The following is a 15,642-nucleotide window of genomic DNA, read 5'->3' as shown; positions in this document are numbered from 1 at the left end:
TGTCTCCCTATGTCTATTATTGACACTAAGCATTTGTTAGTTGCAGATCTATGGTCAGTATGTTATAGGCATGAGGAGAGAAAGACTAATATATTTTGTTTAGTTTTAAGATTTTTTTATAAATATAAGATTTTATAAATCCTGATGTTTTTCTGAATGGACTTAAGGCTAAAGTCTCTTTGTGCATGTGCTTCTCAACTCAACTCATAGGCATAGCCATTAAAAACACAAGTTTAATTTATGTGGACTGTCTTGTGTTTTTCCAGTGTATTTTTCATACAGTATATAACATCTTAAGTATACAATTTTGTGGTTGTTTTGTCTGAATTGCTTATGTTTTTACGCAATGCTATTTTTGTGTTTGTGTTCTTGCTTGTAATCCTTTACTAATTACAGACAGTGTTGTGGCCCATGCTAGTATGTCTGTATTTTCTCATCACACAGATCGCTTTTCATGTCTCCGTTTAGAATTCAGCACTAGAGTCCCTGTCAAACTTTACTGAACTCAGAGAATCCGACCATATGTGTCCCTCCCCCTTTTAACTCCCTTCAGGAAGATGAAAATGGTGGATATTGTAGCACAGAAAATGCCATCAGAGAGTGACGTGCATATGGCCCGGAGCTTTCTCACGAAGATTTTACGAAGTTCCATGAGGTATGGTATCAACGTATCCACAAGAAAAACCCCACTTCTAATCCTGTACCACCCAGTCATGTCATAATGATCTACAGTCATATTCCCTCCATGGCCTTGTAATATCATCCATCAGAAGTTCAAATTTCTATCTATTAGTTTTCCACCCTGCATATCCTCTACATTTCTTAATCAAGGTTTCCACACTCATGAAAAACATGGAATTATTAGGGAATTTTAAAATTGTGATTTCCAGGCATTATTATTTTTTTTTTTCAATAATAGAACAATTTTCAAAAATATTTATTTTCTAGAAATTGATGTATGAGTGCGGTCTCAATAAAATCATTTTATAAATCCTTATCCAGTTTGGAAATTTATTGGAAGGTGTGGGAACCCTGTTTAATAGTTCATTATTTTAAGTATAGGGTTCATTTGCATTAGTCTTAAAATGTATGTGACTTCTTTTAAGAGGCCCTGTTCAATTGTTGCAGCACTTTCAGTAATAATTATATATTACATTTATTTCACTTCATGCATCCCAGAAAGAACCGGTTTAAAGGGTATGTTGCTATTATATGAGTGTTGCATGCGTGTTCTTGTGGTTTACAGATAATTAACTGTGTTTGTAGGTTTTTGTTAGGCTTTGCCTTCGTTCGTGGTTGACGGTTGAAAAACTTTGTGTTTATAGTGAATGAGTGCAACATTGTCATGCTCACAGGCTGCTTCTCTATCTCTTGCCATGACCATTACTCTACTTCCATAATTATCTACCTAGTTTTGACACTCTCCTGTCCTTCAGAATTATAGTAGTGCTGCTTGGTGATCTGTGTTTGCCTTTCGTTTTGCAGCTGTTCACAAAACAACATTTTATTGCCTTGTTTTCTAATCTTTCCTCCTTTGCTCTACCTCTTTCTCTTTCCTTCTCTCTTTCCCGTCTGCTGCCCACAGGAGAAATGAACCCATGAGCAGACCTCACTCCTGGCATGCCACCAAGTTCAACGAGAGCCACTCGGAAGCCAAAAAACAGTCCACACCCTCACCAGTCTGGCAAACAAGAAATGATGCAAGGTAATTTGAGAGACAGAAAAGAATTTGTTTCTTGAATCTGTATTGCTTCTTTCGGTAAAGATTTAGGAATGAATGAATCTATTTATCTTTTTCGAATGTATATTGAATGGCAGAAACTTTTCATATGGCTTACTGCAGTTGCATTTGTTCATACAGCCTAAACACTTTCTTAAATGTGTTTGTTTTTCTTAGTTCATTCTTCTCTGAAGTCCCAGCTGGCTGGGAGCAAACAAATCTACGGAGAGTATCTGATCAGTTCAGCTCTTTGGGTAGTATGGACAGCCTAGAGCATAGCTCTCATCCCGGTCCATCTGGCCATCTTTCCCCAAGCAAGTCCAATAATAACAGCTCTGAACATTTGGGTGGTAAACGAGACTCTGCATACAGCTCCTTTTCTACAAGCTCAGGAACCCCAGATTACACACTGTCCAAAATTAACGCTGCTTCCACTGAGAACATGCTGTACAAAATTAATCAGTGGGACTCAAGTGGCAGGCACAGCAATGGCAGACATAACCAAAGCCAAAGCCTAAGCGATGGGGTACGACAAGATGAGAGGCTTGGATACTTGCAGCATGTCACAGGTTCAGTTAGCCATGAGGTCCCAAAAGCTGAAGAACAGCCAGGCACTCGGCATTCAAGCTCTGGAAGAGTTAGTATTGGACCTGTTTGGCATGTCCCAGATATGAAGAAAAACACAGTATGCTCCACCCCACCTCCCACTCCACCGGCACGCAGTGATAGTTTTGCAGCTACCAAGGTACATGAGAAGGGTTTGATCACAAGCTCCTCTGAGGGCCTTGGTGTTAATGCCCAGTTAAAGCCTCAGGTAAAAGCCTTGCAAAAGGCAGGAGAAACTCATGAAAGCATGCAAAGGTCGCACCAAGTCAACGAGACAGGGCTTGAGGGTCGACACGATTATAACCTGCCATCCAAAAATTGTTCCTCAAATCCCTACATTTCATCTGATGCCCATCATCTGTGTCCACACCATATGTCATCAGACAAGACATATTCCCTATCAACGATAGATGTTAGAGATAGACATCAATCATATGCCTATGTTCCATACCATCCACGGCAATACAGCGATGAGGGCACTTTCCACGCTCAAACTAGGATAATACCAGCACTGAAACCTCCATTCAGTGGCTACTTTAGCAGTATGCAGGAGCTGTCCACAAACAATCACATGCAAATCAATAGCCAGAATCAAATTAGAAGGCCAGCTGCATCACTGTCCAGTCATGTTGGAGTTACCTCTCATCGTATCGCTCAGGGAATGTCTCAGGCTCCTTTAGTGAGAGTTGATGACTCTAAAGCTTCTTCAGTCTCGGAAATGTCACTTAGTGTACGAGACAGGATGTCTACAGGTTCACAAGGAAGAACAAAAGACAGCTATTTTCCACCTCAGTCACAGCACCATGAGACAAATCATACAGACAATAATGCAACCTTCAAACAAATTGACATCTGTCATCGCAATTTCTCTGTTCCAAATAATCCCTTCAATATACCTGATTCAGAAAAACCTTCTGAACTGAGGGGGAGCCAAAGGCAACACCATTTGTCTAGCTCAAATGAGCATTCTGGTAGTTATCCCCCTAGTAAGCAACCCGAGCACAGGAGAAGTGCAGTTAATCTCAATCTTAAAGAGTACTCCCAGCAACCTTTTCCAACTAAAAGCGAGTCGAAGATATGTCCCCAGAAAACACCTATGCTGTATTCTCTGGCCCAAGAGCACAATGACGTGGAGGACTGTCAAGATGAGGTCAACAGTGGAAATGCACAACAGGAAGCCCTTGACAGTCAGAGTGGCAAACAGTCAAGACGAAGTGACCAATTTGCCACCACCTTGCGCAACGAGATCCAGATGAGGAGGGACCAGCTTCAAAAGCGTCAAAGCTCAGCAACCTTAGAAAGTCCGGTTGAAGCTGTAGAAGATCCTGCTGTCTGGAAGACCACTGGAACTTCTTCTTCCTCTTCAGATGGCTGCTTTTCCAGTTCTTATAAAGACCATTTGAAAGAAGCCCAGGCCAGAGTCCTCCAGGCTACATCGTTTAGGAGAAAAGACCTTGAGCCAGTCTTGTTTGAGCATCCAGGTACTGAGGGTCCCACTCGGAAAGACACACCTTCGCTTCCTGGTGTCTCCGAGGTCCCAGGGAGTAATCAGGTGCTTCGCATTGGTAACCGCAAACGGTTTTCTGCAGAAAGGAAAGTTCGGTCTTTTTCTGAGCCGGATAAAATTCATGAAGTTGGAGCTAATGAGCGCTCCAGTGGGCATGAAAATGCTGTACCCTTAGAAAATAGGTACAGATTATTTGAGGCAGCGAGAAAACCAGCTTTCCCTAAACCTATACCAAAGCAAAACCTGCAGATAACTGAAGACACCAAACACTCCAAATCTGGAGGAATGCATTATTCTGCAAAGAGTGACACAGCAGGGCAGCGTAACAGGGAAAGCTTAACCCCTATAGAGCACCACCTTAATGAAGGTCAAGTTGGCCCTCACTCGGTGAACCGACAAGCCATACTAGAACAACAGCGACTTGGCACCTTTGCGGAGTATGAAGCTAAATGGAAGATCCAAAGGAAAGCAGCCGAACCAAGAGTATCTGGGCGATATCACTCCGCTGATAACATCCTTGATACAGGGAATGAGAGACAGAGTAACCCCACCAGTGTACATGAAAGATCTAGATCCTCCCCTTCTGCTGACTTCTATGGGCAGGTTGGTTATTTACATTTACATTTAGTCATTTAGTAGACGCTTTTATCCAAAGCGACTTACAAATGAGTACAATGGAAGCTATAAAAACAACAAAAGAGCAATGATATAGAAGTGCTATAACAAGTCTTAGTTAGGTTAACACAGTACATGTAGCATGGGATTTTAAATAATATAATAAATAAAAAGAAAACAGCTAGTGTTAGAGTTCCTTTTTTTATAATTGTATAATAAATGAAAGAAAATAGAATACAAAAAGATTAGAAAGGTAGTTAGATTTTTTTAAAATAATAGGTTATTTCATATTTAATAAAGTTAACTCAGTTTTCATTGATTTAATTCTATTGTTATTGTTCTAAATGGTGTAAACTCTTTTCAACACATCTACTGTTTTTATTTAGAAACCATCATAAATCAAAAGTGACTTGAGTCTCATAAACTGTATGTCCCCAGTGAATAGCAATGATAGCAATATAAAAGCCAGAACTTAGTCAAACATTAAACTAATTACAAAAAGTCACACCCTCGGACCAGTTCCGAGTAAATTCACACAATCATGTCAGCCGTATAAGACCGTAAATACAAAAATCAATAGTCTGAAAATAGACAAAGTTAACAGTAGTTGAGATGTATTAATACATGAATGAGGAAGTTAAGTTTTATATGTATTATATTCCTTCCAGAAACTTCCAGTTCAAGAAAAGAAGTCAGCTGACTATTCCAAGCCTGAGACAAAACTCTGCGATCGGGATAAGAATAGTGCAAGGTGAGTGCTGTATTGTTATTTTTACATTGCCTCGTAAGTTGTTTTAAAGAGTAAAAAGATCATACATAGGTTTAATGTGTTTAATGTGTTTAATTGAATGTCACTCTGCACAGTTTTTTGTTGTTGTTGTTATGATTATCATGATACTCCTGGGCATGTTTAAAGCTAAATCAGACAGCTCTTCCCTTTGTAATTAAAGTTATACCAGTGCAAACAGTCCTGGCTACAACTCTGTCGGTGAAACTATTCTAGTGCTAATGGCTCTGATCTTGAACTTTTTGCATACAGAAATCCACAGCTGTGCCATCAGTCAGCCCTCGTTGTGTCAAAGACAAACAGTAGACCCTTTATAGTCCTTGCAGCCTTGGGATTTAGCCCAGCTGTGACAGCACTGCTATCCTCAGTGACTGGGCTTTCATTTCAACAAGATGGTTTTGAGGTGTAGGTATGTGAGTATGACATAGAAAGTGTCCTTTAAGTTTATTCTTAATAAGGCCAAAGAGTAAAATAGCAATCTAAATTAAATTTTTGCACTTCCTACTTCTGTAAAAGAAGCTGTAAAATAAGTTTTTTTGTGTGTGTGTGTGATTTTGCCCTATTTCAATAATTTAAACTTTATAACTTTGCAAAGATAGAATTTTATTCAGGTTTTACTCTGCATGTGCATTTAATCTAGTTAGTATTGTATTCTATTCTGAAAGAACCATGAATGGTAGCCCTGTACTCGTGCTGTGGAGAAACTTCAATGCTTAATCCAATTCATAATGCTGAAAATTCTGAATTTTAAAACCATCTGGATGAAGAATAGAAGGTTTGTTTGTATAATCTGTGCTTGAATAATGTATAAAACTAGCACAGAAAGAAAGTAGTGTTAATTTTGTGAAGCTAAAGTTTTACAGTTCTACTATTGAAAACTGGGCATAAAATGACCTCCAGTTACCTTGGCAAGTTTTGAAACCACGTATTTTCATGTCTAACTTGTGAAACATGTTAAACTGATCCTCACTTACTTTACCTCTCACTTCTTTCATTTATAATCTAGAACACACAAAATGAAAGAAACTGTGTCCTTTGAAGATGCAGTGTAAAGATAAGGGAGCGATGGCTGAGATGTTATTCCATTTACATGCAAACTGCGTGAGTGGGGCTCCAATAGTGTGATTCAGATCAAATTGAATATGTACTCTCAATGTTTGAGATGTAAATTAAAGTTTCAATTTGTTTACATTAGCCGCGTTTCCGCGAGCTTAAACCGGGCGTGCTAGTGCGTGCCAGGGCCAGTTGCGTTTCCACGGTCACTTCCGGGGCTTGATCGTGCCTCGTCGGGGCTTCCTCGGGGCCAACGGCCAGGGTTTTTTGGCCCAACAAAATCCTTTGGCCAAAGCGGGCCAGCTGGGGCTAGAGGAGGGGTTATGAACAAAGGCGGAGTTTCTCCGCGTCTGGAGAGCTCAGCGCTGCGAAAGTGCGGATCATTTCAGAAAGATAACAGCTTTAACACCAGCATTAAACACTTTTTTTTAAATCAGTTGAGCTCAAAACTCACTTTCAGTCAGCAGAGTCTTTGAAATAACTTGATCCAATGTGGATTACAATCACCATACAAGGCAGAAATATTTATAAGTGATGCAAAAGTCTGTGTACGCTAGGCATTAACATTACCATAGTAAACATGGTAAATATGACCGTTTGAGGAATAAGACGTCAGCTTCTTATTCTCTATCACAATAGTGTATTTATTTAGTAACGTATATTATCTATCACAAGCCTCGTCTCGAGAGTTTAGCTCACGTCATAAAAAAAAATATAATAATGTTTTTTGTTCGGGAGCTTTTATAAAAATAGAGATATTATCATTCATTCTAAATGTGACGGCTACTGTGGCTAATAAACAGAAACAGACTCGACTGAATAAGCAGGCTATTTTCATAATCGTTAAAAATAAATAAAATATAAATAAGTGTATTTATGTGTGATTCATTTTGAGTCCTGATAAATTAAATAAATATGATCAATGTATCACTTATTCTATAGTTAAAACATCGATGCTTTTGAATTTGAATATATAACGAAGCATGCAAACAAACGGCCGCTTTTATCATCTTCGTTTTGTGATCGCGCATGTTCCAGTGACTTATTTCTTAGGTTTCTGATAACTTCTCTTTGTTGGTGAAATGATGAGGTTACATGACGTTGTTCTGAGAGGCGTGTAAAGGGCGTGTTTTAGTGACGTGCAGCGGTGCTTCAGGCTCCACTGTGGAAACCCTGCGCTATTCTGGCCTCGGTGCTACTGGCCCGTGGCTATGAACCCCGCCCGGCCCGTTTTAAGCCCTGGCTCGCACTGGCCCAACAGTGGAAATGCGGCTACTGCCTCTAATTTGATTCTTTCTTTCAAAACAACAGCAACAAGATCATTTTCCAGTGTCTCAAACAGCTCCCAGTTGTGTGTGGGACATATGACCTACCTATTTATCTTCATTTATCTTAATACTTATCTAAAATTTTCATTTTTAACAAATTATCATCCTTGGCTTTCCTGGGTCATTATCTTCCACTTCTATGTGTAGACGTAAGGAGTGGCAAACTTGACTAAGCATGTTACCGCCAAACATCCATCATCTAAAGCCTTGTAAATTGCCCCCATGAAAGGTGTTGTCTTTATTCTTGCTTGTAATTAAGGTGCTGTGAAGAGCAACTATGAATTATACCATAGACCTGCATCTTCACTTCGTAGCGCAATGAGATTTCTTAGAAATTGTTTTTTAAATGTCCAAGTCTTCCTGTCTCCCACTCAGTCATTTTACTTGCATGCAAACATGCACAACTCCAGTTATAAAAATCTAATGCCCTAGCTGAAAAGTCCTAGCTGAAAGAATTGTTTACTTCAGTAAGTGATATTGACAGAGACTTCTAATTAGTGTTGCTTTCTTCAACGGAAATTATGATTAAATATCGCCGTCAACCAACCTTTATCACATGGTGAAAACGAGACGAGACGCAACGTAAATGCTGGTCATGTGACGATGAATATAATTAAATGCATAATGCAAAATATTTTTGGGCGAATAAAAATTACTAAATAAAAACAATGCTAAAATGTCTCTTCATTTTCATTGACCAAAACGAGACGAAATGTTTTGATGTTTCTTCGTCTCATTTAATCACCTTATTATAATTTTGCAGTATTTCTGTTTCCTGTGTCCCACTTCAGGGGCTGCATCAGGTCGCAATGCGCAGACATAGGAAACATCACTTTCTCAAGCCCCACTTGTGGCATTACTTAAAAGACGACATCAAACAAAACTAAGTCTCACACAGAGAAACGGACCGATGTGTGTACTTCTAACATTTTTGCAACTCTTGGCTTTTATAAGTTTAGCTGGTGTGGACTAGATCTAGTTGGAAACATTTCAATTGAGCTACAAGCACTTTTGCCCCACCCAGGTGAGATTACATATGTTCAGGGCTACAGGAAGCACCTGTCGCAGAGATGAGAGCTCCTTATCCTCAGAGGTGAGCGCTGCTTCTCATAGTCAAGTTTCATATCTAATGCAAGGATTGCGGTTTAGTTGTTTTATAGCTACTTTATATGGACAACAGCATGAGTACCTGAATTATGGACTTTATATGGACAGAAGCATGAGCAGTTTTGAAGTCTTTCTGGTGAAGTTGGAGTCATCCTGAATGTAAGATTCAACGTTAGAGTTGTTTTCTTAGTATTTAGTTTCCATTAATGATACTTTTCAACGTTTTTACTTAATTGGTGAATGCAGGTCAGTGTTTGCATGTAAAATTCTTAGTAAACTATGAAAACTTGATGTTTGGTATGTCTTTCTATTAGACTTTTCTGAGACTGGTAGATGTTTTGTCATATGAACTTTATCAAACAAGGGAAGTTGGCAAGAGACTGATATTTGATTATAGGTTGGGTGTTGTGGACAAAGCTTATGTGGTATTATAGCGGAGATGTTCTGCTGCATGCCAGTTCATGTTGAGATCAAATGCATGTGTTAGACACTATAGTATCAGAAAGAACCTGCATGCATGTATGCATGCATTCTATACTAATGTAATGACATCTGCAATGAAAGCATGAATCATATAACATTGAGAATGACTCTAAAATTCATTCCCTATATTTCTGCATCTGACATTTCCTTCATTCATTTTTCTGCACTTTACCTTTTGTCTTCCTTTTGAACACTACCCAAAGGTTTTAGGTCAGTAAATATATATTTGTAATATATAAAATTACGTATTGAGCATAAGATACTTCGATTCAAATCATTTTTAAGAATCTTACAGACCACAAACATTTATCTGTAGTATAACCACTATCCATTTTACTGCTACTCACTACTTATTTGCTTTCTTTACTCTTCTGTAATCTCTTTATGTCTCTTTCTTTGGAGCACAGCCACTGGTTCTATACATCCATCAGGTAATTCAGTATCCTGTGTTTTTCTGTGCAGTTCAGTATAGTTAGTAGTTAGTTTTTAAATTGGTACAATTTATTTGCACATGTGTGGCCCTGGGTCACTGGGTCATATTTTGAGCAATAGCCAAAAAACATTGTATGGGTCAAAATTATTGTTTTTTTTTTATGCCTGTTTCATGAAGATATTTTGTAAATTTCCTACCATAAATATATCAAATCTTAATTTTTTATTAGTAATATGCATTGCTAAGAACTTCATTTGTACAACTTTAAAGGAGATTTTCTCAATATTTAGATGTTTTGCACCCTCAGATTCCAGATTTTCAAATAGTTGTATCTAGGCCAAATCTTGTCTGACAGACCATACATCAATGGAAAGCTTATTAGTTCAGCTTACAGATGATGTATAAATCTCAATTTTTGAAAAAATTGACACTTAAGACAGGCCACATATTGACTATGGGAGCTAGCACTAAAATTGTTGTAAAGTAGAATCTATCAGTTGACACATTTCTGATGTCGCATGGTATAAATATATACAATCACCCATCTCTAATAGACATCTGTAATAGGTGGCTGGCTCTCTAAGCCTGAAAAAGAAATACATTTTAATATCTCATTTAAGGTTACTTTCATAGGTTGTTGTATTATATATGTGAATTTTCTCTTTCCCAAGCCATTTGACAATAGCCTTCTTATTCCTCCCCGACCTCCATAAATCTGAGTAGACAAGGAAGAGTGTAAAACATAAACGGAAACAATCAAGATTAAGAAGGGAAAAGCGTTCTCTTTGCCAGTTGCTGCAGAGGAAAGATCATTCATTCTCCACAGCATGACAGGCTTGTGGGAACAGAAATATGCAGGGTATGACAGCCAGCCTGGGAGTTACCATGGAGAGATGGTGAAATGTGGGAGAAATGTCTGCCTGCCTGCCTATCGATTTATGCTGGAAACAGTGAGGCTTTGTGCACCAAAAAGGACGAAATAAATTCAGTCTGGGCCTTTGATAAATCTTCTTTGATTGCGTGCATTGCTAGGTTGAGAATTTTACTTCAAATTTTACTTAATTTCTCCTTGTGTTTTCTTAGGTTCCATGAAAAAGGATACAGTGAACTCGTATGCAAGGAGAAACCAGAAGAACCTCCTTTGGCTTTGACTGAAGACCTGGAAAAAAATACTTCAGATCCTCCATCCTGTCATCATAAAACTGCACTGCATTTCTCTGACCACAGCACTCGCAGTGAACCTGCGAGTTCCAGAAACAAGAACTCTGTTCTCTTGCCCCATCTGGAGAAGTACAAATGCCCTGAGGGCACACCACCTCCTCTTAGCAAATTTCAGGAGGTCCAGCCTGGATCCCAAGGAGGAGTCTTGGCCTCACTTTCTCCTATCAACAATCAAAGCTCCGCCCCGCTTTCAGCCTCTGTTCCCTGGAAGGGTTCAGAGAACAGCAAAGGGTCAACCAGGGAGGAGGAGCTACAAGAAGAGCTTGTGCCTCCTCCCTTTCCTCCTCCTCCCCCTCCAGCTGTCCTGCCCACTCAACAAACCGCTGGCCGGACCCAGCCCAGCATGGAGGGGCAGCGTTCGCCCTCACCCCAGTTTGCTCCCCAGAGGCTGACTGACAAGCCCCCTGTCTCTGTCTCCATACAGGATGAAGCTCCTGGAAGGTAAGACTTTCTGTATTTAGAGTTAAATTCTGCCGTTCAGGAATTCCTTCAGGTCTGTGCTGGAATTCAGGGAGATTTCCACTGGCAAACCACAGCTGGGCTCCTTAAAACCATCACTGGAAACTCTCCCTACAGCCCAGTAATTTAATGACAGTGCTTCTCTGACTGTCTCTTTATTGTATTCATGCACATACAAGGGGTTTATTCATACGTGTCCTTACTGCAGATTGCCCATGTGTACTGCAGTTCTTTAGATCAGTCATAAAAGGGATACCTCCCCAGCCTTGACTGAAGTCTGTTGAAGAATATCATTTCTGGGGCTTTGTTTTACAGTTTGTAGCCATCAGAAGCCTGAAGAAAACCAAGGGTTTTAAACTGGACAGGAGGGTTTCAGAAAAATAGTTGTATGATTTTTAACTATATTCATGGATGTAGTCAGAGGAACTGACATTTTCCTATATGCAAAGCCTATTAGCCTGAAGTAAAAGATCAAGTTTCATGTTTTTCCACACAGATTATACCCATGAAAATTGTTTCCCCTGCCTTTATCGTGTTTATTCTTTTGCCTATTTTCCCCATTTTTCATATGTTCCATTTTTTTTTCATTCACCAGAATATTTCTTTTAGTTTTTGTTGTTTTTTGTTTTACCAGGATGGATCGGGTTAAAGATGAGAACATGTCCGTGAAGAAAGTTCCCATTAAGATTGTTCACTTCGAGAGTGACACTGAAAAAGAAAGTCGACAATATCTCGACCTGTCCGCTGAGACCCCTGTCAGCTCTCAAGGACCTGGAGGAACTCCTCTTCAGAGTTTGGGGAACCCGGATCAGTCATACTCTCTGTTCTGTACTTACACCAGGCAAAAGGACCAGGGGCCTGGTCTGAGAGAAGCAGATATGGGTCCTCTGAAAGACCAGGGTCCGCAAACCAACATGAACCCAGAATCGTATTCGTTACATGGCCTGCAGACAATCCCTTTATCAGATCAAAGCAGCAACGGAGTGTCTTCACATCCCTCGCAGTCAGATGATGACAAAAAAACAAAGGAGCTGGCTAGAGACATAATGGACAAAGACAAGTCCCTAGTGGACATTTTAGACCAGAGTAAGATGAAGACCACCATGGATCTGATGGAGGGGATTTTCCCAGAGGGAGAGCAGTTACTGGAGGAGGCCCAACAGCGCAGGAAAGCTGCACCTAAACCGCTCTCTCCTCGCAACTCTGTGGAGAAGTCAGTATTTCTTACTTGTAAACTTTCTGGATTCCTATTTCCTGCCCCAGTTTGCCAAATTTGTGTGTCATTATTTATTATGAGGATCAATCCTTAATTGCAAACCTGTTGAAAAGGAAGACAGATTGAACTTGGCTGTCTGATGTCCGGTTTATTATTATTTTTAATCAATAGGTCAGGGTTGCTATTGAGCCCTTCTCATGTGGTTTTCATCAAGATTGAAGCAATTCATTTTAGAACTTTTCATTCAAGTTATCATTCATAAGCATGGTTTATTTTTCTTGTTGCAAATATTGGGCACTGACTCATCTAGCAATCAGGCAGACTTTGTGTTAATCTAAAGTCATTGAAACAGAATGGTAAAAATAATTATCCTTAAACTCTCCCCGTCTGCCATTGGTTGGGCAAACGGATGATCCCGCCTAAAACCCACATCACTGTTTTTGTTTGTTTGTTTGTTCTTAATAATGTCAAAAATAATTCTGTGGTGTTTGGATCAATTGCTTATATTATAATCAATTTATGTTTCTCATAAATGTCATCTGTGGGTTCTCAGGAAAGAGGAGGACAGCCTGATGGCAGCCACTACTTTAGTGACTAATTCAACCTACTACAGTACATCTGCACCCAAAGCAGAGCTGCTGAACAAGATGAAGGACATGCAGGAACAGAGTGTGGAGCACGACTCCGAGGAGGAGCTGGAGGAGGACAATGAAAGTGATCTTGCCAGCAGGAAGGTACTAACATGCTGTAGCAACACATCTGTGATACATTCAGATACCTCTTATTAGTCCGTTTTATCAGGTGACTTTGTCCATGTTTGTCTTTCTCTTTGCAGCAAGAGTTGATTGACAGTCTCAGCAAGAAGTTGCAGGTGCTGAAGGAAGCTCAGGAGAGTCTACAGGAGGATGTGCAGGACAACAACGCTCTTGGGGAGGAAGTTGAGGCCATCGTACAGGGTGTCTGCAAGCCTAATGAACTCGAAAAGTTCCGGATGTTCGTTGGAGATCTTGATAAAGTGGTCAACCTTCTGCTGTCTCTGTCTGGACGCTTGGCCAGAGTAGAGAATGCCCTGAACAGCCTGGAGGAAGACGCTTCACTGGAGGAGAGGGTGAGACTGAAAAAGTGGGATGCGGGAAAGCCTTTGAGATTTGATGTTGTGGAGGATTGACAAAAACTTGATATTGATTGAAAACGTTCTTTTTCCTTCTGCAGCGTACACTGACAGAGAAGCGCAAACTTCTGATCCGTCAACATGAGGATGCCAAGGAGCTGAAGGAGAATCTTGACAGGAGAGAACGGGTGGTCTACGACATCCTGGCCAGCTACCTGTCAGAGGAGAATATGGCTGATTATGAGCACTTCGTGAAGATGAAATCCGCTCTTATTATAGAGCAACGAAAGCTCGAGGACAAGATCAAACTGGGGGAGGAGCAGCTCAAGTGTCTGATGGACAGTCTCCCAATGGACCAGAGGATAAGCAACTGAGGACTTAAAAGAAACCGTTCATGCAGTGATCCGCAGCAACTCTCTTGACGTCACACTAAATAACAGGGTTCCAAAGCAGTCCTAAATGTGGTCCATTTACTGCCAATGGAATTGCATTCTGGTCATATATTGAGTGCTCCTCATCTGCCACGGTAGACAGCATTTTGGCATGACTCATGAAGACCCTGAAAGTGCTGGGCACTTTTAGATCATGATTTGACCAAATCACCTGTCAGCTGATCTTATACTTTTTATGAGCTTTCAATGATACACGACCAGTAGAATTATATTGTCAATTAATAATACATTTTAACAGACGCTTTGAATTTTTTTCTCACATCTGTTTAAATAGGTCATGCCCTTTTTGCCCCTATGTGCTTTCAAAATTTGACCCTCTGTATGCCTCGCTCACTCACTGTGCTGTATCTTTTTAACCACTAGAGGGCAATGAACAACACCTCAATTGCCTGAATGCCAGTACAAACACTTTTGATTCAAACACACACTCAAATCCCGGTGGCATAAAGCTTTGCACATGTAAGCTATCTTTCTATTTACACCAGGAGGTTGTAATTAACTTCCGAAAATGACTTTTTGATGGTGCATTATTTCAAATGACGTGTCACTATCCTGGGTCATGTTAAAAATAAATCAATTATATTTTTAGTAATTTATTTTAGCCTTTTGAGTCTTTGTATATAACTAGAATCGGCTAGAATTGTACTCTTTCACTTTATTTTAGCCAAGCAAACTACCACTTTGGTCTGCGCGCTTTTTATAGATGTATTTCACCATACGATGCTTTGTTACATCAGAATTAGGATTGACTTAAGTTTTCTGCTGTTTAAAGAATCTAGACTTGCATAAACTCTATTTCACTAAAGATCCAGGGCTTTTCTATAAAATGCAAGCTGCCTTTTACTCCAATGTGTATGTGTCCTTTATTATTTCTTCTGTAGGATATTTGTGGTTTGATGTTTAATTTATGGAGTTAGAACAAATGAATATACTCGAGAGGAAAAAGGCATCATATACAACTTACATCTTACACAGCATGTAATATATTAAGCATTGACAATATTGCAGATAACTAATAAAAAGCAGCATCGTGTGTATTGCATTTGACATTATTCCTCTTACTTATTATATTTCACGGTCACAAGAAAGAAAAGACAGCATGTCTAACTTAATTGTAGCCAAAATATAACTGCTCAAATTCCACAAATATGTGATTTTTAGCTGCTTTACCAGTGACATTATTTTGGAGGCCTTTTAAAGCATGCAATGAATTCCTGTCTTGCATGCGACAGCTCAGCATGGTCACCATTACTATATACTGACTTTATGGCATGGATGCCGTGTGACACCCATATTCATCGTTTCCAATAACACTGTAGAAATAGCACATCTTTAAATGTTAAACTTTAGATGGAGCTGGACGTTTCCACAATCCAGATCAAAGGAATTATCTTTTAGTGTTATTATAGTGGTGTGTTACTACAACATTATTTGTATCAGTAAACTATTTAAAATTGTATTATTTGATTCAATCCTTTTATTTCTTGATTCTCTGAGCAATCATTGTTTTTATCTGAATAGCTCTGATCGCCTAATATTCAACA

General features: G+C 39.5%; 1 protein-coding gene across 11 annotated transcripts in view; it reads left to right on the top strand.

Moving 5' to 3' along the window:
• The window catches only part of LOC113050578 (protein Shroom2), a 58,754-nt gene extending 43,609 nt beyond the window's left edge, over positions 1 to 15,145 (top strand). For 4 of the 11 annotated variants that reach the window (XM_026213674.1, XM_026213673.1, XM_026213680.1 and 1 more), the window contains 10 exons: positions 554 to 655; positions 1,180 to 1,197; positions 1,586 to 1,705; positions 1,898 to 4,436; positions 5,117 to 5,199; positions 10,723 to 11,301; positions 11,954 to 12,532; positions 13,089 to 13,269; positions 13,371 to 13,643; positions 13,748 to 15,145. In XM_026213674.1, the coding sequence (XP_026069459.1) occupies positions 554 to 655; positions 1,180 to 1,197; positions 1,586 to 1,705; positions 1,898 to 4,436; positions 5,117 to 5,199; positions 10,723 to 11,301; positions 11,954 to 12,532; positions 13,089 to 13,269; positions 13,371 to 13,643; positions 13,748 to 14,020 (4,747 nt within the window). In that variant the 3' untranslated portion in view covers positions 14,021 to 15,145. Of the gene's footprint in view, positions 1 to 468; positions 656 to 1,179; positions 1,198 to 1,585; positions 1,706 to 1,897; positions 4,437 to 5,116; positions 5,200 to 9,577; positions 9,638 to 10,722; positions 11,302 to 11,953; positions 12,533 to 13,088; positions 13,270 to 13,370; positions 13,644 to 13,747 lie in introns of all 11 variants that reach the window. The other 7 variants (XM_026213676.1, XM_026213683.1, XM_026213682.1 and 4 more) reach the window with 4 other exon arrangements.
• The last annotated feature ends 497 nt before the right edge of the window (positions 15,146 to 15,642 follow it).

Source organism: Carassius auratus, chromosome 31 (assembly GCF_003368295.1).
Source record: "Carassius auratus strain Wakin chromosome 31, ASM336829v1, whole genome shotgun sequence".
Lineage (NCBI taxonomy): Eukaryota > Metazoa > Chordata > Actinopteri > Cypriniformes > Cyprinidae > Carassius > Carassius auratus.
This window is presented reverse-complemented; position numbering and strand designations above follow the sequence as displayed.